This window comes from Apus apus, chromosome 2, assembly GCF_020740795.1.
Source record: "Apus apus isolate bApuApu2 chromosome 2, bApuApu2.pri.cur, whole genome shotgun sequence".
Classification (NCBI taxonomy): domain Eukaryota; kingdom Metazoa; phylum Chordata; class Aves; order Apodiformes; family Apodidae; genus Apus; species Apus apus.
Window position 1 is genome coordinate 102,805,709 of NC_067283.1, and position 19,909 is coordinate 102,825,617.

Below are 19,909 nucleotides of genomic sequence, written 5' to 3' on the forward strand. Positions count from 1 at the left end.
TTATTATGCAGAGATCGCACAAAAAAGGGTGGGGGTCAGACTCAGATTGCCAACTTTTCCTAACCACAAAACAGGATGTGCTCCCCTCTCCCTACTCCAGGACTCAGTGTAATAATCAAACCATTCATACTTGTTTCAATCAGCATTTTAATACTTGCAGTTTTTTGAAGCTCTTCAACTATTTCTTAGCTAAAAGCTGATGAATGGCTTTTGGCTTACCGCGGTGACATTCATCTTCAGGAAAAGGATTGCATCTTTGGCAGGAGAGATGAGCTAAGTTAACAAAAATGTATACATTGAATTAGGAGCCTGTCTCATGCATAGTCACAAACATGTTGTGTGCTTTTCTAAGTCTGGAGTTAAAACTGTAACTTCGTATGGGCAAGCACATCTACCACTTCACCCTCCACGTTGTGTATCAACATCAACAAAGGCAGCCTTGTTAGGCCGTACAATGCAGCATGTTCATACAGCACTTCAGAGTTTAGAAGTACTCTTATCAAGCTTGATTCAAATTCTCCTCCAGACACAAAAATAACGTTTCTTCTTCTTTGGGATATATTAGGATTACACTTCTCATTTTTGGATGAAACCATTCAGTATTTGGCTCCTTCTAGAACTGCTTTTTTTATTTCATGTACTTTTGGCTAAAAGAAACAGATTCACCAGTTGATTGTCTGTTGACTGTGGGTGTGACAGCATGAGATGAAAACTGTTGCCTTGCCTTGCCAATAAATGGAGTTGAACTAAAAATCTGTTTGCTTTATAAAAATTATACTCACAAACAAAACAGTATTCCCAGACATTTTGAGGTGAACATGTTTTAAATCTAATATTGTTGGTTCAGGGTCCCTTAGCACAGTATAAAAATATTTCTAAAGGACAGGTTTCTACTTATTTTTTCATGGTTTCAGAATAGATAAGAAGGATTTGAAGTAATTGTGGTTGATCAGGTTACAGCAGTTTGTGAACAAGCAATGTATTTTGTCTAGTGCACAAGCATGTTTACCTGCTATAATGTGGATACTGTTAATGTTTATGAATTCAGCTACTCTTATTAGAATAGTTCTGGGAAAGAGGACAGAAATGCTTGAGTAAGGAGTGCAGGATCAGAGTATTACTATGCTTATTTGGCTGACCTCCTTGGGGTTCCCATTTTTTCTTGTAGTTCAGGTAAGCGAAGCATCAGATTTTGTATGGTTAATCAGTAAAGGCAGTGATTAGCTTGTTTCAGATTAATTGTATAATATTTGTAGGATTTTGATCCTTTAAATTTTATTCACTCTGAATTTTGGGGCAGAGAATAAGATGAAGCAAAGGGAAAGAGAAACCTTGACTCTGCTAATTTAGAGGAAGAACCAAAGCACCTAATGGTTTGCGATAAAGTATGAATTTACTTCTGCTGTCTCTGTAAAACCTAATCTTCCCTTAAAGGTTGATAGTGATTCCAATACTTCTAATTTAAACCAGCCTGGTGGTTTAAAACACAAGACAACCAGGAAACTTTTTGAGTTGGTCTTTTTCTTTTTTTTTTTTTTTTTAGTGCCAAAAAGTTTTAATCATAAATGCAGAAATGAATGTAGGTTTTAGACAAGATATGGTTGAGAATTCTGATGCAGTAATACTAGGTTCTCTGTAGTGTGGTCCCCTATTAACAAATATGTTACTGCAAATATTTTTCCATTTGAATGATTGAATTTGTGACTACAGGACCATCTCCTCCTTAGATCCTTTGTAAGATTGCTAATGAATGCATTTGGAGGCAGGTGAGGAGCATTAACTCTGTCATCTTGGAGAGTGGCAATACAGTTGTTGTCCTACACTGGGGCTGCTTATCCCTTTACCACCTCTGCCATCTCAAAAGATCTAGATGTATTTGGCATACAAGCATCCTTCCCTGAAAGGTGTCCAGATGCCACAGTGGTCAGCACAGTATAAGAACATAAATGTAGTGAGAACTAGTGACTCCCTCTGTGATATTTTCAAGTAGAAAATTATGCAAATAGTAAAGGGGAAAAAAAGTTGGAAAAACCATGCAAATATGTCTAGGAGAGTAATTTTGCCACTTCAGGATTTCCTGTTGCTTTGTGTGGTTAAAGAAATAGTTGATTTCAGAGTAAACTTTTGCTTGCATGTACATCTCCACTTTGGAAGAGAACCAAGAATATCTTTGTAGAGAGGCTATGCTCTTGGAACTGTGGGTTTAGGTTTAGGAGCTTGGGGTCATTTTGCTACAGGGCTCTCAAGTAAATGTGGTGAAATCAAGAAAATTTCTGTGGTTTGGTTTCTTCTTTGTATAAACCAGGTAAGTAAGTATATTCCCCCTTTTCCTGCTCTAAATATTCTTGTCATTGTTATAGCCATAGAGTCATCAGGGTTGGAAGGGACCTCTGAAGATCATCTAGTCCAACCCCCCTCTTGTTCGCTCTTTAATGTGCTTGAGTACAACAACAAGGTAATAATCTTGGTTGGAATTGTTTTACTGGAAAGGTTTCCATGTAACTTTTCTGTTCAATAGACTTTTAGAAAGATAATTCTGCATGTGTCTGCATGATAAATATAATTAGATCCTTTTCTTTAGAATATTTTGGAGAAGTGTTTGGATTTTGCACTTTTTATCTTCTCCACCTTTGATGTTCTTCCTTTTGAGAAATCTGTGTGAAGGTGGAGAGGAAGAAACTAATTAAAAGAAAGGTATGAAACTAAACATGTGTTTTGGATTTTTATATTTAGTTTCATACCTTTTATTTTAATTAGTTTCTTGTTTGAGTTGACACTGGTGCTTTTCCTGAAAACATAGAAGCTATGTGACATTCCCAATGAATTCACCACTCATGTGCCACTGAAAGTTTCTCTTCTCCCCACCTTGTGAGCAGTCAAGTACCATGGTGTGCTCATGAGCATTATTAGACAAAATGCCTTTCAAAAGCTACAAATAGTGTTTTAAGCACACAGTTGCACCATTTTCTCCAGTAGTGAGTTTCCCAAGTTCCTGATCACCTCTTCTCATCCCCTCCCCGCAGGGTGTTCCCTGCTTCAGCCGTGCTAGCGCTGAGCACCACAAGCAGCTATGCTGGCATGACTGTGGCTGTGGCTTGGGAGTCACAGGGGACACTTGGCAAAAGAGTTCCTTAAGCTTTGCTGCCAAGGGAAACACATGGCCCTAAATATGAGGGCATAGGCTTACATGCTCCTTTGCTTCATTTGTGCATCAAGTATTTTGCCTTTCAGAAAACAGTGCTGCTGTTTTGATGCCAGCAGAACCATCTGAGCTGTTAAATAATCTTGTGGCAGCCACTGAAGAGTAGAAGTGTTGGTGCCAGGATGCCCATGCACTGTGCTACTAGGGATTTGCTTGGTGTTGGAGACAGCAGTGTCTGGGAGCTGATGCCTTCACAGACAGCTGGGGTGCAGTGAAGTGCTATTCTAATGAATGATAAAGTTCAGCAGGCCTCAAGGCTGGGTGATGACTCCACAACGGTCAGATCCAAGTAGTGTGCAAATTTGTCTTGTGCTATTGATGGCAAAGCATGTCTATGTAGCTGGAGGCTGTCTTCATCCTTCACCCTTTGATTGTATGTCATCAAGGTACTGGCTGTCAGTCACAGCTGCTGTGCTTCTTCTTCTTTGATTCAAGTTGGAGACTAAATGGAAATTTAGGCATTTTCCAGTGGACCGTGGCTAGGCACTGTCCTGCCTAATAAGCCTTCGGTCACCGACAAACAGGATTGTAAAGGGAAGAAAACTTAGCAACTGGATACCAAACTTGGCATCACACTCACTTAACAGCCGACAGGTTTTATGTCCTTTACTGACTTGGTGTCCTCTGGCATGTTGTCAGTGACTCCCTGTTTTCTCATCTCTCATCAATGGTTCCTCTACATGTGTTATCCCTGAAATTCACATTTTGAGCATTTGTCAGTGTCTAGTAATTTGGGTTTTTGAGAGCATTGGGAAAGATGTGTTTCCTCAGGTATATCAGATAGAAATTTCATTTCAGCTTAAGTGTTGTAGTGAAAATGTCCTTGCAGCGCCTTGTCTTCTAGTGCGATACAAAACTTTTCCTGCTGCAGTAAACATCACATAGACAGTATGGAAATGGATTCATTTGCATCCAATATATCACAGAATATTTTAAAATTTTCTACAGGCACAAAAATACAAGCTGAAAATGAGTGAGCAGGTTTTCTGTGTGGTTTTTAGCAGTAAGTAAAATACTTAACCTTAGAGCATTTATCTGATGAATAAACTCAGATGGGATTTTCTTAGACCTGTTTTAAAATGGGAATCCTGACCATCTTCTGAATTGGTAGAACTCTGGGGACAATGATGGCATACTCTATAATTTACAGAAGAGCAATATTTTTGTAAGTAGATCATAATACCCTAAACAAAGAATGAACGCTTGTAGTCATGGTGACAATCTCTTGCTGGTTATTAAATCACACAGACTCTAGCTTTCTTTAATGTGTGTTAGTAGCAGAGTCCTAAATCATTTTATGCTAGCAGTTCATATGATAGTCAGTTATGTGAATTTTGCTGTTGGTAAGCTTTTATTCTAATCAAAGAGCTGAGAAGGCAGCTGCACTTTTTCCCCCTTTTTAATTTTTTTCTTTCTTTTTAAAATGAGTGTATTTTGTTGTAGCTACAATGAAATAATTTGGAAGATTCACCCACCTCAGTTTAAAAAAACCCAACAACTAATTTCCTTTAAGGAATCCTTTTAATTATTGTTATTACTACAACTTCTACTTATTGGAAGAACCATCTTTTGCCTCTGTTGGGAATAATTTTTCCCCTTTTGACCCAGTAACACTTTAGTAGAACAGCAAGCTTGTAGGCGGCTGCTCTTTTTCTTTCAGCAGCTTCATTTTCCCACTTCCATCTGGTAACACCGTGTCGTAAAGCATGACATTAGTTACTTTTCTAGAGTGACAAGTAAGGATGCTCCTGACAAACTGACTGGCTTTTGTACATTGATAGAACTGTTAATGAAGGGAATCCTCTGTGTTCAAACAAAACCCAACACTTATTCTGGCACGTTTCTCGGCTACAAACTATCTGAGACTAATTCTGGTCGGTTTACTCATAAAGATCACTTTGAAATCCATGGTTTATGTCTCAACTGGTATAAATTTTGTCAGTTTACTGACAAAAATACTTTCTTGACCAGATAAAATTTATACTAATGGAAGTGCTCATAAATAAAGTTATAAGGATTGTGTAACTCTTTACTGCTGTTACTTTCACTCTAGCTAGAACCCATGTCACTTAGGTATCATTGGCTTCCCTGGAGAGATTGTGAATAAAAACACATATCTTATTTTACTTGAAAGACAGCTTGGTGTTTGTATCTTTCATAGATTTTCAGGATATGTTTAAACAAAATTTAATGTGCCCTTCACTTAATTTTAATCCTCCAGGATGTATACTTTGGCTCTTTATCAAGGAGCGGATCTTCTGAGATTCTCAGTGGACTCATTTCTCCAAATTTGAGACCTTGCCCAATTAAATAGATGCTGGGTCTTTTGGTTTGTTTTGGTTTTGTTTTGCTTTGGTTTTATTTTAAGTGAGGAAAGTACATGCATTCTGAGAATGAAATTCACGTTGTGACCCTTGACTTCAACTGTACCGGTCTTCATGTGTTTACAACATACCTACTGATGAAGAGTTTTTTCATCTTTCATTCCCTGCAACAAACAATCCTTTACTTTGTGATTGGCTGTGTTTAGAGCACTAGAAGTTATGTGGTGGTGAACCCTAATTTTCTTGGTGGGATGTGACTGCTTTACTTTCTATGTTGATGGGATACTGCATAATATCCTTGGGTATCTTCAGGACAGTGGCTTGACTCCAAAGAAATATGTAGTCAGACTTTATATTGAGCCTAGATATAAACAGATTAGAATTACTAACCGCGTGGGAAGTTTTCTTCAAGTTAAACTTCTTCTTCCCACATTCAAATATTCTTGGACAAGGACACAATGGTTTGTTATATAAACATGAAAGAGGTATGAAATAATTTCAAATTTCCAGTCTTGCTTGCTCTTAAAATTCATCTGGAAGCTTATCAAAGGTCTGCGGGAATTTCAATACATGGAAGAAGGTCTTGCACAAGTGTGAGAGATTTGGGAACCTGAACTGAGTGCTGTAGGTTGCAACACTTTGGGGACAGAGAAAGTGTCTTAAATGATGTGCATAGAAACAGGTTCAGTGTTAATATGTGTGCCCTGTTCTTTCTGGAGAGTATTTCTACTCAGGACAAACGCACAATGAAGGTGATGTTTTCTCTTATATGACTATATGTGCTCTTTTTGCTTGAATACTGTGCAAGGCCATGCTTCTATTTCAATGGTAGACTTCTGATAGATGTTTTTCACTCAATGCTAGGTAAGTGTTGCACTTAAAACCCATAGCAAATGGCTTGTCACAGAGGACTCTCTACTGCGTAGACTGTAGTCATGTGCACGTGACATTTCATTGAGAGACAGATGGGTTTAAGTACTGTTTCTTCAGAATAAGCAATCTTACTGATCAAACCAGATTTGCAGTTAGAAAATATTCCAACATGTCCCTGGGTTCTGTGATTCTTTGTCTTCTCCAGGATCCTTTCCTGGTTCCTAGTTAAAAGAAATAGTTTACAAGGCAATTCATCTAACTCCCAAGTAGTTTCCTATGGTAGATTGAAACTTAACTTCCTCACTGTAACAGATTGCTTAGCATATTTTAAGGAGAGAAAGAAATGCATAATTCTTCTTCAAACAAAAAGTAATTTATTATTTTGTACAAGAAGCATCAGTTTGGAATAGTGACACTGCAAGAATGAGGGGCTAGCATCTGCTTTACGCAATTGACAGATATCCTGGAGATAACTATTTTTAAAATTGTCGTTCCTTTGGTAAACACTGTGGCTTTGTAGCACTGTCTGAAATGCTCCTTCATCACCCAGATTTATAGCTTGTAATCACAACCCTCTTAGCCCTATTTTCAGTGATGGACCAAGAAAGGAAGTTTATCTATCCTTTCCTCTACTGGAATAAATAATGGCAGAGTTTTAAACACTGCATTCCAATTTGTAACTTCAGTAATGATGCTCATATTTCTTAGTGTTAACACCTCTCAGATATTTAGTCATGTTTATATTCCTCAGAGGCATTTATCTGGGTTAGTTTTTTTTCTGCGTCCTTCATTTGACTCAGGATTTTTTAGGATTGCAGTCAGCATAAGCAACAGCTGGCCAAAAAAACCCCACAAAGAAACCTGGTTCTTTCTGCATCTTATGTCAATTGATTTATGGTGATTTATGTGTTTTAGAAGGTGAAGAGTGTGGATGGCTGTGAAATTTTAACTTCAAGTAGCAGGAAGCATTTCACTGAGTAGCTGTTCCTGTTGTCTGATAGCTTCTTAGCAGCTGTAAATGAAGTTCTTGGTATCTTTCTGCTCCTGGAGATCTCTCTGTCACACAACTGTTTTCACATCTGGCCCCAGTTGATGTTTAGCAGTAGCACTGTGTGACATTTGGTCATCATCTGTGTTCTGCATTTGCTGTTATTTTTAGTGTCAGTATTGCTAGGGTTATGCAATTCTTAACAGCACAACGGGACTGCTCTCTCAGATGTCCGAGGGGCAAGGAATACACTTTTCTCATCCTATGAAAATGAACAAGGAGCAGAGTGATTTCTTTAGTTCCCTTTAGTTCACTTTCATAGTGAGAGCAGTTTGGAGACAGAAGAGCTGTTGCTGGAGCAGGGATGAGAACATGGGCAGTTTCTGCAGGCAGCTACCTTGGTGGAGGAATACCATGTCTTTCTTCCTCCTCCCAGACCAATGAAAGAATATATGTGTACACATACTGCAAAATGGTGTGACTTCAGTGAAATGAGATCATGAAGTTGAGTGCTCACTCTTACAGTGACTGGCATGCTGTCCTGATCATAAAGCCCAAAGGATAATATAGATCCCAGATTTACCATCTACTTTTGCTTTGTAATAAAGGGGAAAAGGGGAGAGTTACTGCCAACTGTCTTTGGGTTGGTTTGTTTGTTGTGGTTGTTTTTTTTTTGGGTGGGGGGTGTGGGCAGAGTCTAGGACCAATGTTTTCATAGTGGAGCTTACTTCGGCATGTGTTAATTGTATGAGGTGGGTGAGGTGAAAGTGTGTGCCTGCAGTAAGCTTAAATCACAGTGAGGGAAGAGACTGGAACTGAAAGGCATATATGTAAAGAAGTGTCAACAAATCATAAAGCGAGCTACTCAACCAAGAAAACCCCAACCTTGTCTCAAATTGATGAAGAGATTACCAACCCAATGTAAAAATGTCAAAACCTTAAGGCAATCAAAGAGATAGTGGAAAGTCTTAATTTAGTTCCAATCTGCTACAGAGCTTGAAGTGAGTTATAATGTTAAGTAGATCTTTCTCATAGGAAAAATTCCTGATGATGGTGTCTATCATGTTTTTCCTTTGGAAATACTTGCCTACTTAGTCATGTCAGTAAAGCATATTGACCTTGGATTTGCTTGTGAGAGTAGATACTCCTTTAAAATACATTAATGTAAGTAAGGTGATGATTGTGGTATGCTGACACCTGAGGTCTTTCATTCATTTTCCTCATGTCAAGGACACCTGGGCAGCATAGCTCCTGTCTGTAAGACTGAACGCAAGAGGCAAGCAAGGTGTTTTGTCTTTTCCTCGCTCTGCCTCTCAGTTCCCAGAAAATATTTGCCACGAAGTTAAAATTGGTTCCAGATGGGTTCGGTTGGAGAGAAAGATTACTGAAACTGCTGCCTGAGAAAGAGAGGAAAGGGAAAAAAGTAAAAGCAAAAAAGCCCCAAAACCATTTGAAAAGTGGTCCAGCACTGGATGACTGTCCAACAATCATGTCTCCTGATGAGTGTTGACCAGTGAAAAAATGTGATTGTAGAAGTGCCAACATGAACCAAATGCCCAGTATTTCTCTGTTTATCAGAGCATCCATGTTTTTATCCAAAAGAAACAAGTTTTCTGTCTGCGTGTAACACACTAAATACATGAAGCTGCACAAAGCAGCAGTGTGTTGACATATTGGCTCAGCAGTGGGGTGGGGAGTGGTATAAACTAGCACAGCATTATCAGCAGGGCTGTTAAGTATGGAAGGAGTATTGGTTTATACAGGAGGTAACTTGTGCTGAACTGAGACAGTTCTGGATGGGTCTGTACTACACACTGTAGGCTATAATCATTAATTTGCTCTAAAAGGATGATAAGATTACATACATTTCACTTAACAGTCATGCACAGCAGTGTATAATTCCAGTCTCATCTGTCATGAGCATTATCTTAAGTGGAATTTCTCACAAGAGAGTCAGAGCAAAACTATGCCAGGAGTTAGCCCCTTCTTAGTTACGGTGAGAAGAAATGAAGTTCACAGATAGCTAAGGTTCACTGGGCACTATGCCTGTTAGATATTTGATATTATTAGAATATACAGTTCTTGAAGAGGAACATTTTTGGTCACTTAAAAAATTTTATTAATAACAATAGGTTCTTTATAGCATATCTAGTGTTACAATGAGTGGCAATTGTTGCCTTGTTATTGTAAAGAATCTTGGAGGAAACATTTCTGAAAAAAAATTTGAAATGTGAAGGCATGTTAAAAGATATGAAAAATAGCCATTTATAGATATTAGCCATTTATTTTAGATTTCTTCTTTGGAAACTGGTAATACAGGCTTCTTGCTGCAACTTAAAACTTTAAGTTTTAAACTTAAAAAGATTTTTACAGGTACAAATAGCAATATAAAAGACTTTTCTCAGCAGTCTTGACCTCTACTTTCTGTATTCCATTGTTGGAAATACTTGTCTGGCTGGCTAATGGGAGGTGAGTTGTTTTTTTTGTGGTTTTTTTTTTAACTTAATTTCCTTGAAAAGTTATTTATTCATAGTTGTCCTTCTTCTATAAAATTTAAATCACCTTCTCTATTTACATTTTCTAGTAGGGTCTATGTAGTCCACTTTACTGTGATTTAAAATGTTGCTCAAACTGCCAGTATAATTCAGTTTTTCTAAAGTAAATCTAGTCTCCTGCAGGTTGATTCCAGATGGCCTAGTGCAGCACCTGCTTGCCTTGGTTAGGCAGCTTGTGGTGTCTGGTGAGGTGATTTGGGTAAAAATCCTCAAACTTCACATATTCCAATGTATATGGGAACTGGCTGACAAGTGCTTTACCACGGGGCAGCATATTGGAAAGGCCTCATGTCATTAGAACAGGTTGGTTTGTTGTTTTTTTAAAGACAATTCAGTGGAGAATCTCAACTGCATATCCTCCTGGAAGAATTGAAGATTCATGGCGTACGTTCACGGATGGTCTTATGCAGCACCTTACTTTAAAGGAGGGGATGTATTTGCTTTGGCAATTGTTTTACTCTTAACTTTTGTACTAGAAGCTTGTGATCTTGGGTATTGGTTAGTATCTCATTCACCTAGTAGAAAAGCCTGTCTGCTTTAGGCTGTTTTATTAATCTGAAATAGATCTTCATTGTCTGTTTTCAGAATTATGAGGACATAACTGGTAGAAAATTTGATATTAACTATGGGGTAACTGAAAAATTAAAGCAGTAGAAACAAGAATGTGTTGCTGAGTTCTACTGGCTTTAAGACCTGGACACTTTGCCTCCTGGAGTTTCAAAGATCAATCACTTACTAGTTCCCTTTCCCGTTTATTTTTTGGCCCCTTGCTTTCAGAGATTTATTTCTGATCAGCTGGGTATAAGAATGTGTGGACAGCATTAGCTCTGTCTTTCAGCCAACAACCCTTGCCTACTCAGGGTTAGATATTTTTACAGCAGCACTTTTTCCAATGAAACTTTTCACTGAATGTTTCTTCTGTCACTGGAAAAATGAGCAGGAATGTTAAACCAAATTTTAGTTTCAAGGTAGCTATCTTGAAGAATATTCTTGCATAGCTTTCTTAATAATCTTGCAGGAGTAAAGTTGTTAAAACAGGATGCAGACACATCCTGCTGAAGGTAGAAGACACATGACTTCCCTGTAGTTGGCTGAATCAATTCTTTCTCATGCTAATGCACACAGTAGCATAAACACATTAGTCTGGAGAGGATATCACTAATAATATAGGTATAACATGTAAGAATATGTGTAGTGTTCTCAAACCCAAAGTAGAAAAATGTGGAGAAGCCCTGTTTTTACATAGTTGTTGAACAGAAAAGGGCATAGCAAGCAATACATTATTCTGTTAACATTAATGACTGTGCCTTTTTAATGAGGTAAGTTCAGAAATACTGAGTCAGTCACTAATTCTGTCTTTACCTGTCCTTCATATTTTCACTTGTCCCATCTGTACTATGCCAGCACTCTTAAGGGATGATTTTTGATCAGGTACTTTTCACTTCTTACTGGAATGCTTTTTAAAATTTCTGTAGAATGAAGCCAAACACATCTTTTATGAGGCTATTTTTTCCCTCCCCTTTTTAATCAGCCTCAGTGCAAATTCTTCTATTATCCCTCTGATTTTCCATCCAATATTTTGTATTTAACAGATAAAATATAAATTCTATACAACTTACCATCTTAAAGTAGAAGAAAGGAAAGAACTGTTGGCATAAATATGAAACAGTAACATATATCACTTTATGGTGAGTCTAAGAAGTAGTTGTAGATCTCATGTTCAAATGCATTATTCTTTGACTATCATCTTTTATTAACTTTATTGTAATAAAAACTTGAAAAAAAAAATTCTAATTCTGCATTGAAGATATGGTTAAAAATAAAATACTTTCAGCAAACATAATTTGTGCTCCTTACAAGCCATAAATTCTGTGCTGTCTGGAAGCTCCCCCTTTATTTTTTAATGCATATGTACAGAACATGTATGTACCCCAATGCAGAACATTTAAAAGTATTGCTTAGTAAAGGAAAAGGAAACACAATTTTGGAAGATATGTCACTTACAGTATGTCCTTTTCACATAATTTCAGACAATGACTTTGTGAAATCACAGTGAAATGCACATTTGGTCGTTGTTTTTTAATTTAGAAAAAGCAACATACAATAATGAATGTCTTCTTTTACCGCTGTAATATTGACTTTTTAATTGACTATGCCAAGAAATAGACAAGCAACCCTTAAAATATTAGCAATCTATAAAAGTTCCTTGGTGTAATATAAATTCTTCTTCATTTTAAGAAAAGACAAGCTCAATTTTTGTGTAAGGCTGCCTACGAGTTCTTAAACATAACATATTCTGATTTAACAGAAATTATGGATAATTTTGTTACTAATATCACTCAGCTTTGGGAACTTTTTTTAAGGCTTTGAACACAAATATTCACTCTAGTGATTGTAGCATAATAGGAAAGATTTTGTATTATAATATTAATACTCTTACCTGAGTAGTTCTACTTGTATGACATAATCATTGCACTGAGTCCCTAACAAAACTTTAAAAAATATTTTAAATGTGTTCTTCACTGCAAGATTTAAGTGCTCAGAGCTGATTTCTGTTTTCTGTTAGTCCCAGAATATGTCAGCAGAGCAAGCTTTAGAGATTTTCTAGTTTGTGCTTTTTTTTGTTTTGTTGGGGTTTTTTTGATACATATTACATGTAGCAGGATGAGTGAATTATGGATACATTTACAGACATGGTGAAAAAGAAGAATGTCAGTTATCTGTGACTGTAGTTTTTCAATTGTTTGAACAAATGACTGGATGCTAGAAAACAGAAATCTTTTACAGTTACTTTTTTTTTTTTTTTTGCTACGAATAACTTGCATTTCAGTCTTTACTGAAAATTTTATATATCTACATGTTATTTTTCTCTGGCTGTTATGGCATGAAGATGTATGAAATTATCACAACCTTGCCTTTGTCTGATCCTGCCTTTAAAGGTAGCGATTTTTTTAGCATGCTATGCATTAAAACAGAAATTGTTCAAATAATTGCTTATGAATGGAGAGGTTATAAATGGAGATATTATAAAGAACTCTTTTCTTGCTACCTTGAGAAGGTGCTCTAAAGTACTCCAGCTGCTTAGAAAAAAAGCTAATTTTGCTCCTAATAGTCTAATATGCTGTATATCAATAGGTCTGGGTTTTATGTCTTTTTAGTATTGTCTATTGCTGCTATCACTGGTCTCTCATCACTGCAGAACTTTAGATATTAAAGTGACATTTCTGGAGTTTTGTTCCTAGAGGCTGTTAGAAAACATTGTGATAAATATGGTTTAAAAATAAGACTGAAGAGAAGAAAGTATATATGGACTTTGCATATGTGATATATTTACCTATTCAAGCTTTTTGTTTAGTGTTAGTTTTAGGCAAACCCATCCTTCAGAAACTAAGAAATAGAAGGATTTCCTGGATTCTAACAAAATTAACATGTTCAGCTTAGGAAATATTCCTTTTTACCAAATGTCTGAAAAAGATGTTTATATTTCTGCAGGACCCTTTGTATGAAAAAAATAAAATATCTACATAAGGGAAGATTTGTATGGAGAAATAATCTCTGTTAATAGTCCAGTTTGTGTAATTGTAGAGAAGAAGCTTTTGAGAACACAGTCTCCTCAGGTCTAGAAATAGAAAGCAGTAAATTTTGAGGTAAATGTAGTTCAAGAATAAGTCCTCTGAAATTAATTTTTCTAATTGATTAGACAATTTCTGGTGCAAACTAAAGAATGTAGCCCAAATATCCAGAATTTTCTGTGTCACCTGGATTGGAAAACAATGTATTTGTGCAAGTGCTTTTTGTGTTGATGAAATTCCACTTGACCTCCAGTGGGACTTTCCACTGCGATGGACATTGACATACAGCGGCCTTTGCAAAAGAAGACCTTTGTGAATGTCAGAGGGAACGTAGAAGATGGGTTCAGTTGGTTTTTGGGGTTGTCTTTTGGTTTTGTTTCAGAGAAAAACTGGAGCTTGTTTTATGTCTAGCAACTTTTCCTAGATTGTTTTTTGAGTATCAGAAATTAGGAATAGTGTATTTAGTTTAGTAAATTAGTGTTTTTAATGTTATTGTTTATTTTAACCGTAAACTTAAATACTTTTGTAGAAATGTTTTGAGTGGTGAAAAGTTGGTCATGTAAATAATAAACTCCAATGTGAAATGCTTTGTGCTACCAAATTTCATTATCCCAAGCTGATTAAGCAAAATGTTCTTTTTCTTTTCTCTATGCAGCCTGTGCTTTCCGTTACAATGGGCTGTCCTTTGTCTACCTCATCTACCTCCTGCTCATTCCTTTGTTTTCAGAACCCACAAAAACAACAATGCAAGGTAAGATGTTCATTGCTTTATTCTTCAGAATGTTTGGTGGACACAGTACAAGCGAAAGCCTTTGTTTAGTGGAAGGTGAAGTCCTGATTTCCCCTCAAGTGAGCTAACTTGTAATACATACTGTAAATTCCCTGACACTAGTTTCACTACATGCTGGCTTTGGTGCTGAAGGACTTCCAACCAAGATGCTATTCTTGTCCCAAAGTGCAGCAGGGCTGCCTGATAGTGGTACTGGGGGACCCTTTTTATGGCCTTATTTCAACTGGAATACTGATATGGTCTGGGTGAAAATTAACTTTCAGAACCTCCCAAAAGCTGTCCTATCAGATTGTGCCCCAGGTCTGAATATTGTTACTTTTGAGAGTTAAATGTGGTCTCACCTGACTGTATTTTAGGTACCCATTTAAACATCACTGTTATCCTGACTTTATTCAATTGCCTTAGTAAAAAAAGCTAAAGAGACTTACTGGTAGAGATGAAAATAATTATCTACATCAGGCATTTAGGCATTAATGTATCACATACCAATCAAACATTTACAGTTTAAAATATAAAAACAATTATGCAGACCTATAAAGACAGAAACTATTTCAGAACTATTACATTCTTGCTGTATATAAGGAGACTGATATCTGTGTAAAGGAGGGGCTTCTTGAAAGTCAACAGAAATGGCTGTATAATAATATCAAAATGTAAGGGTTTATAATCTGTTGGTGGAATTTGCAATGAGGATGCAGTCACATTATGATGATGATCGAAGGCCTGGAGCACCTCTGCTATGACGACAGACTGAGAGAGTTTGCGCTCTTCAGCCTGGAGAAGAGAAGGCCCCAGGGAGATCTTCCAGTACCTGAAGGGGCCTACAGGAAAGCTGGGGAGGGGTTTTTCCCCAGAAGGGGCAGTGATAGGACAAGGGGTAATGGTTTTAAACTGAAAGAGGGTAGACTTAGGTTAGACATCAGGAAGAAATTCTTCACCGTGAGGGTAGTAAAGTGCTGGAATAGGTTGCCTAGGGAGGTTGTGAATGCTCCCTCCCTGGAGGTGTTCAAGGCCAGGTTGGATGGGGCTTTGTGCAGCCTGGTCTAGTGTGAGGTGTCCCTGCTTGTGGCAGGGAGGCTGGAACCTGATGATCATTAAGGTCCCTTCCAACTGAAACCATTCTATGATTCTATGATTATCTAGTGGTGTGCTTTGTCACATAGTAGCCTGTTGGATGAGATTGCTGATGACTGCATTTCAAAGCAGTTCAGTCTTTCTTGTTGAATCATTCTTGTTCCCGCTTACCTGATTCTCCCTCAGACTAGTACCAAAAATAATATCACACAGTGCTGAAGTCAAACATACTTGTGTCTCACGTTATTTGATGGAAATAATTTGAAGAGTAACATTTAAAAAGTAAGCTTGTTCCTTGACATCACTAACAAAAAGGAAGCAATTAAAGAGGTCCTTAAGTTGTACTGCCTGATCTGATACTGGGTTTGGTATAATGCTTCTACTCACAAATCTGTTGTCATAGCTGATGGAAATTCAAACCATTTTAAATGACAAAGATCCCTAAAGAAAAGAACTGGAAAATCTAGATGCTGAATATAGCAACAGATGAGACTACAGGCCCTCTGTGAAGTTTTTTGGACATTTTTTGTTGGTATCCAGGTCAACCTTAATCTTGACTTTGTTCTGTCACAGTAGTTTCTTAGCAGTTTGGATTTACCTCTTAATTAGTGTATTTTCCTATTTCCTTAGAAAAGCTTGAAGGTACTCCAGGTTCTTCTTCAATCATGTCTGTCTTCTGAACAGTGGTGTCAGTTTTAGGCAAAAATCAGGTGACAGGTGCTCTGTTATCCCTCCACTACCCTCCCAGAGAAAGATAAAAAGGGGAATAAAGGAGAAAGAAGACTTTAGGTTGGAAAAAACCTAGAATGTATTTAAAGAAATAATAAACAGTAATAATAATATTTGTATGTAATTCACCATTATATAAAAATATGTAAATTTGGAAACCACACTCCTCAATTGGTAATTACTTCCTGATCAAAAAATCCCAAACTGGACTCAGCAGCAGATGGAGGTACCCAAGTCCAGGGTCGCAGTGACATACCAAAAAAGCTTTGGGGTGGCCAAGCTGGTTTTACTCAAGGAGGCAGGAGAAGTTGATCTGTCTTGATGAAGTGTTCTTCTCCAGAAAAACAAAACAAAACAAAACAAACAACAAACTAGGATGCAGGAACAACAGTAGCACAGTGAGCAATGACAAAGAAACACCAAGCTATCCAGCATACCTGCCAGAGAAGGGCTTGGTGAGGAGCCATTTTATACTAAGCACCATGGGCAGCAGCCCTGTGATTGGTCCATGTGGGTCACTTCCCCCACCCTCTCCTCCCCACAGGCACAGCTGCTCCCCCACTGTCACTGACACAGACACAGCCCAGCAGCAGTCGTGGGGGTCCTGGAATGGCTCTGGTCGGTATAGCTACAGAACATTTTTATCCTGGTTCTTTCAAACCAGGACAGCTGGTCAACAGAAATTCATACTCTTTTCTTACCTAAACACTCATTTCTGAGTACTGCTTATCGTTATGGCTATTGGTCCACTTCTTCTGAGAAAAGAAATTTATTCAACTTTTATTCTCTGAGAAGGTTTCTTGAAGAGTCGCAGGTTCTGGTTTAGAGTTACTCCTCAAGCTGTCATGTTTTTCTCTTTACTGTGAAGATGGGAGAGGAAGAGGGATTTTCAGAATTGTTGGATGAACTATTCATTACTGCATGGCACATAGTGACAGTTCCAATCAGTTTTTAAAAGTAGTTCAACTCTTTTTGTACCAGCTTTTACTAGTTTTTCCTATTAACTATCACTTTGAGGTGGGAAGCAGACAAAACTAAAGAAAATCTTCATTTAATCTGTTTATGCATATGGTTTCTGTTGATGCAGATTATCACTCAGTCTATGTTTAAGGGAAGTTATATAAGGAAGAGAACTTTCTCCTCCAAGTTCTAGCAGGGAGAAGCAAGGAAGAGTTACATTTGTGTTGTGGAAACCATATCCTGACCCAGCCGAATTATGACGACTCACTGTTTTGCTTTTATTTTTAGCTAGGATAGATGCTGATCTTTTTAAAAAAATACTTGAAGGACTTAGCAAAATTATATCCTACCATGGTGCGTTTCATAGGCTAGGTTCATTTAAAAGATAATCTCCCCTGATTATTTTTTTAATGTTTAAATTGGTTTTAATCCATTAAATTAACCTTTTTTGGTTTTAGTTCATAATGATTTGGTGTTATTATAGTAGTATCAATTGACAGCGGTACCCATGGTGCTACACAGTCTTGGCACCTAAGCTAAAGCAAAAGAAGTGCAAAGGATTTCACAGGGATTGTATTATTGCTAAATGTTATTAAAAAATGGGATATTAATTATAAATAGATCAAAGTCAGATTTCAAAAAACTGGTTAATGGGATAGCTTTGAATTATACCAAATTTGGAGTCTTTGTGAATCTCAAATATCTTGGCGGAGCTGTGAAACCAGGCAAGGAATCAGGTGAGACTTAGGATGCTTTTGAGATTTCATCTATTCGCTGTGGAGTTCAAATCTCTCACTCCTTGGCAAAGAAGCCATCTTCACAAAGTACTACACTACAGAAGTGGAAAAGGTCTGATTAGTATCTGTATTTCTTGCCTGAATTCCTACATTTATATTTCATGTCTCTGCACAGTTCTGCCTTCCTCACGCAGTATCTACCAGTCATTCTAAGAAACTAACACATTGTCTTTTGGCAGGGACCCATACCAATTGAGTGGGCTCAGTTTATGTTGACTGTGTAAGTAGCCAGGGGAGCCAGCAAAAACAGGCCTGAAAAATAAATAAAGGACACATAAAATGTAGGAAGTCCCACTCTAGGTAAGGCTGTCAGTCATTTTTACAGGGGAAAATTACCAGGACAGTGTGAGAATGGAACATCAATAAATGCCCAGCTGTGAGTTAAAGTTTCTCTTAAAAGTGCTGAAGGTGGCAGTTGAGAGGGAGTCACTCATTGGGGAATTTGGGTGCAGCTTCCCAAATAATATGCAATTACTGTGTTGGTTTTGTGTGGTTTACTTTTGCTGCCTTTCTGCGCCTGTGATTGACAGGATAAACTGCCATTTTCTAGATGCCAAGAGCAACAGTGGAGAAACATCCTAATTCTCTCCTTTTAGAGTCTAAAAAAGTCTACTTGATAAAAACTAATTCCTGAGGGATTTGATAGACACTAAAGCATCTAGTTTGCGTCACTGATGGCAGCAATTTTTCTTCAGAGGAAAACGCTTTCTTAGGACTTTGGATAGTTTCCCCACATTGTGTCATGCTGCATTACACTTCTGAATTTCGTATCATGATATGCTAATAGGAATCAATGCCTTCTATAAATATTTCTGAGTGTAATCATTTTGGCCCACTAGCCCTGTCACATTTTTAAATTGTGTCCGTATGTGTGTAGGTGCATGTTTCTAGAAAGTGCTGAGGGATTTTTTTCATGTCCAAAGGATGGAAAAGTAAGGGGAAATTAATAATTATTTTAGCTAAAACCAGTCAAACAACTGGTGAATCGAAGAGTCAAAAGTTAAATAAGTTTTATTAAAAAAACCCTCAAACCAACCAAACTCACTTCATGGCTATATATTTTACTACGTTTTGTTAGTTTGTTTTTTCCCTTTCCCTGTCACTTAAGTATTTATTAGTCTTCTATTTCTGTTTTGTTCAGGTTGTTTTTTTTCCTGAAACCTTTGCTTCCTTTGATTAAGATGTTTTATTCTTTTGAGCTTTCTGGTATCCTTCCACTAAGCTTTTCCTGTTTCATCTCCTCCTAGCTCACTCAACTCCCCAGTCACAATCTCTGACCAACGTTCCAATGTCTTTCTCTTCCATCTATTTTTCAGATTATCACCTTGCACTTTCCAGTTATTGAACTTAGGCAACTTCTCTCCACCAAGTTTAGGGGTTTTCCAAGCTATAGAATTAGAAATTAATCTGGAATGGACAATGTCAGTCTAGATTAGTTTATTTTTTGACAGGAATGTAAAAGGTTAGAAAGATTGGGTAAAAGCATATTATACTGGGTGAAATAGTTCAGCTGGTGTTTAAAGCTTAAGGAGTAAATTTTTTTCCCCTCCTTAAATATTTACTTGTTTTGAAAAAATTAATAACTAAGATAAAGTAATATTAATCCTTAATCATGGAGGTAAGGCAGTCTCCTCTTTTTGTGTATGTTCAGTATATTTGTTTTAAGATACTACCTGCCAGGTGAAAAAAATCAACCTTTTCTAAAGTACAGGAGATATGTCCTTCAGTTAGAGCTGAAATGCTGAGTTATTTAAGATTTAGCTGAATGTGTTGTTTGTAGACATACTACTTAATTGTCCATGAAGCTGGCTGAACGAGGGAAAACATATTCATATGTGCAACTGAAAATGTGTTTGGTTACATCTCTTGTTCAGCTCTGTTATTTATAATCCTTGAAATCTGTTATTACGAAGCTGATTAAACAGCAAAATGGACTATTCTGCATGAAACAACTATGAAAACAAATGTATTTGTAAATAATATTTCTTGCCTACAGGAGTAATTTGAAACTTGACTAAACCAATTTTTCAAGGGTTGCTGATGGG

General features: G+C 37.2%; 1 protein-coding gene across 1 annotated transcript in view; it reads left to right on the forward strand.

Moving 5' to 3' along the window:
• PIEZO2 (piezo type mechanosensitive ion channel component 2) overlaps window positions 1-19,909 on the forward strand; it is a 320,085-nt gene that overhangs the window by 36,823 nt on the left and 263,353 nt on the right. Inside the window, exon 2 of the mRNA XM_051612156.1 lies at window positions 14,170-14,265. Coding sequence (XP_051468116.1) covers window positions 14,170-14,265 — 96 coding nt within the window. The remainder of the gene's footprint in view (window positions 1-14,169; window positions 14,266-19,909) is intronic.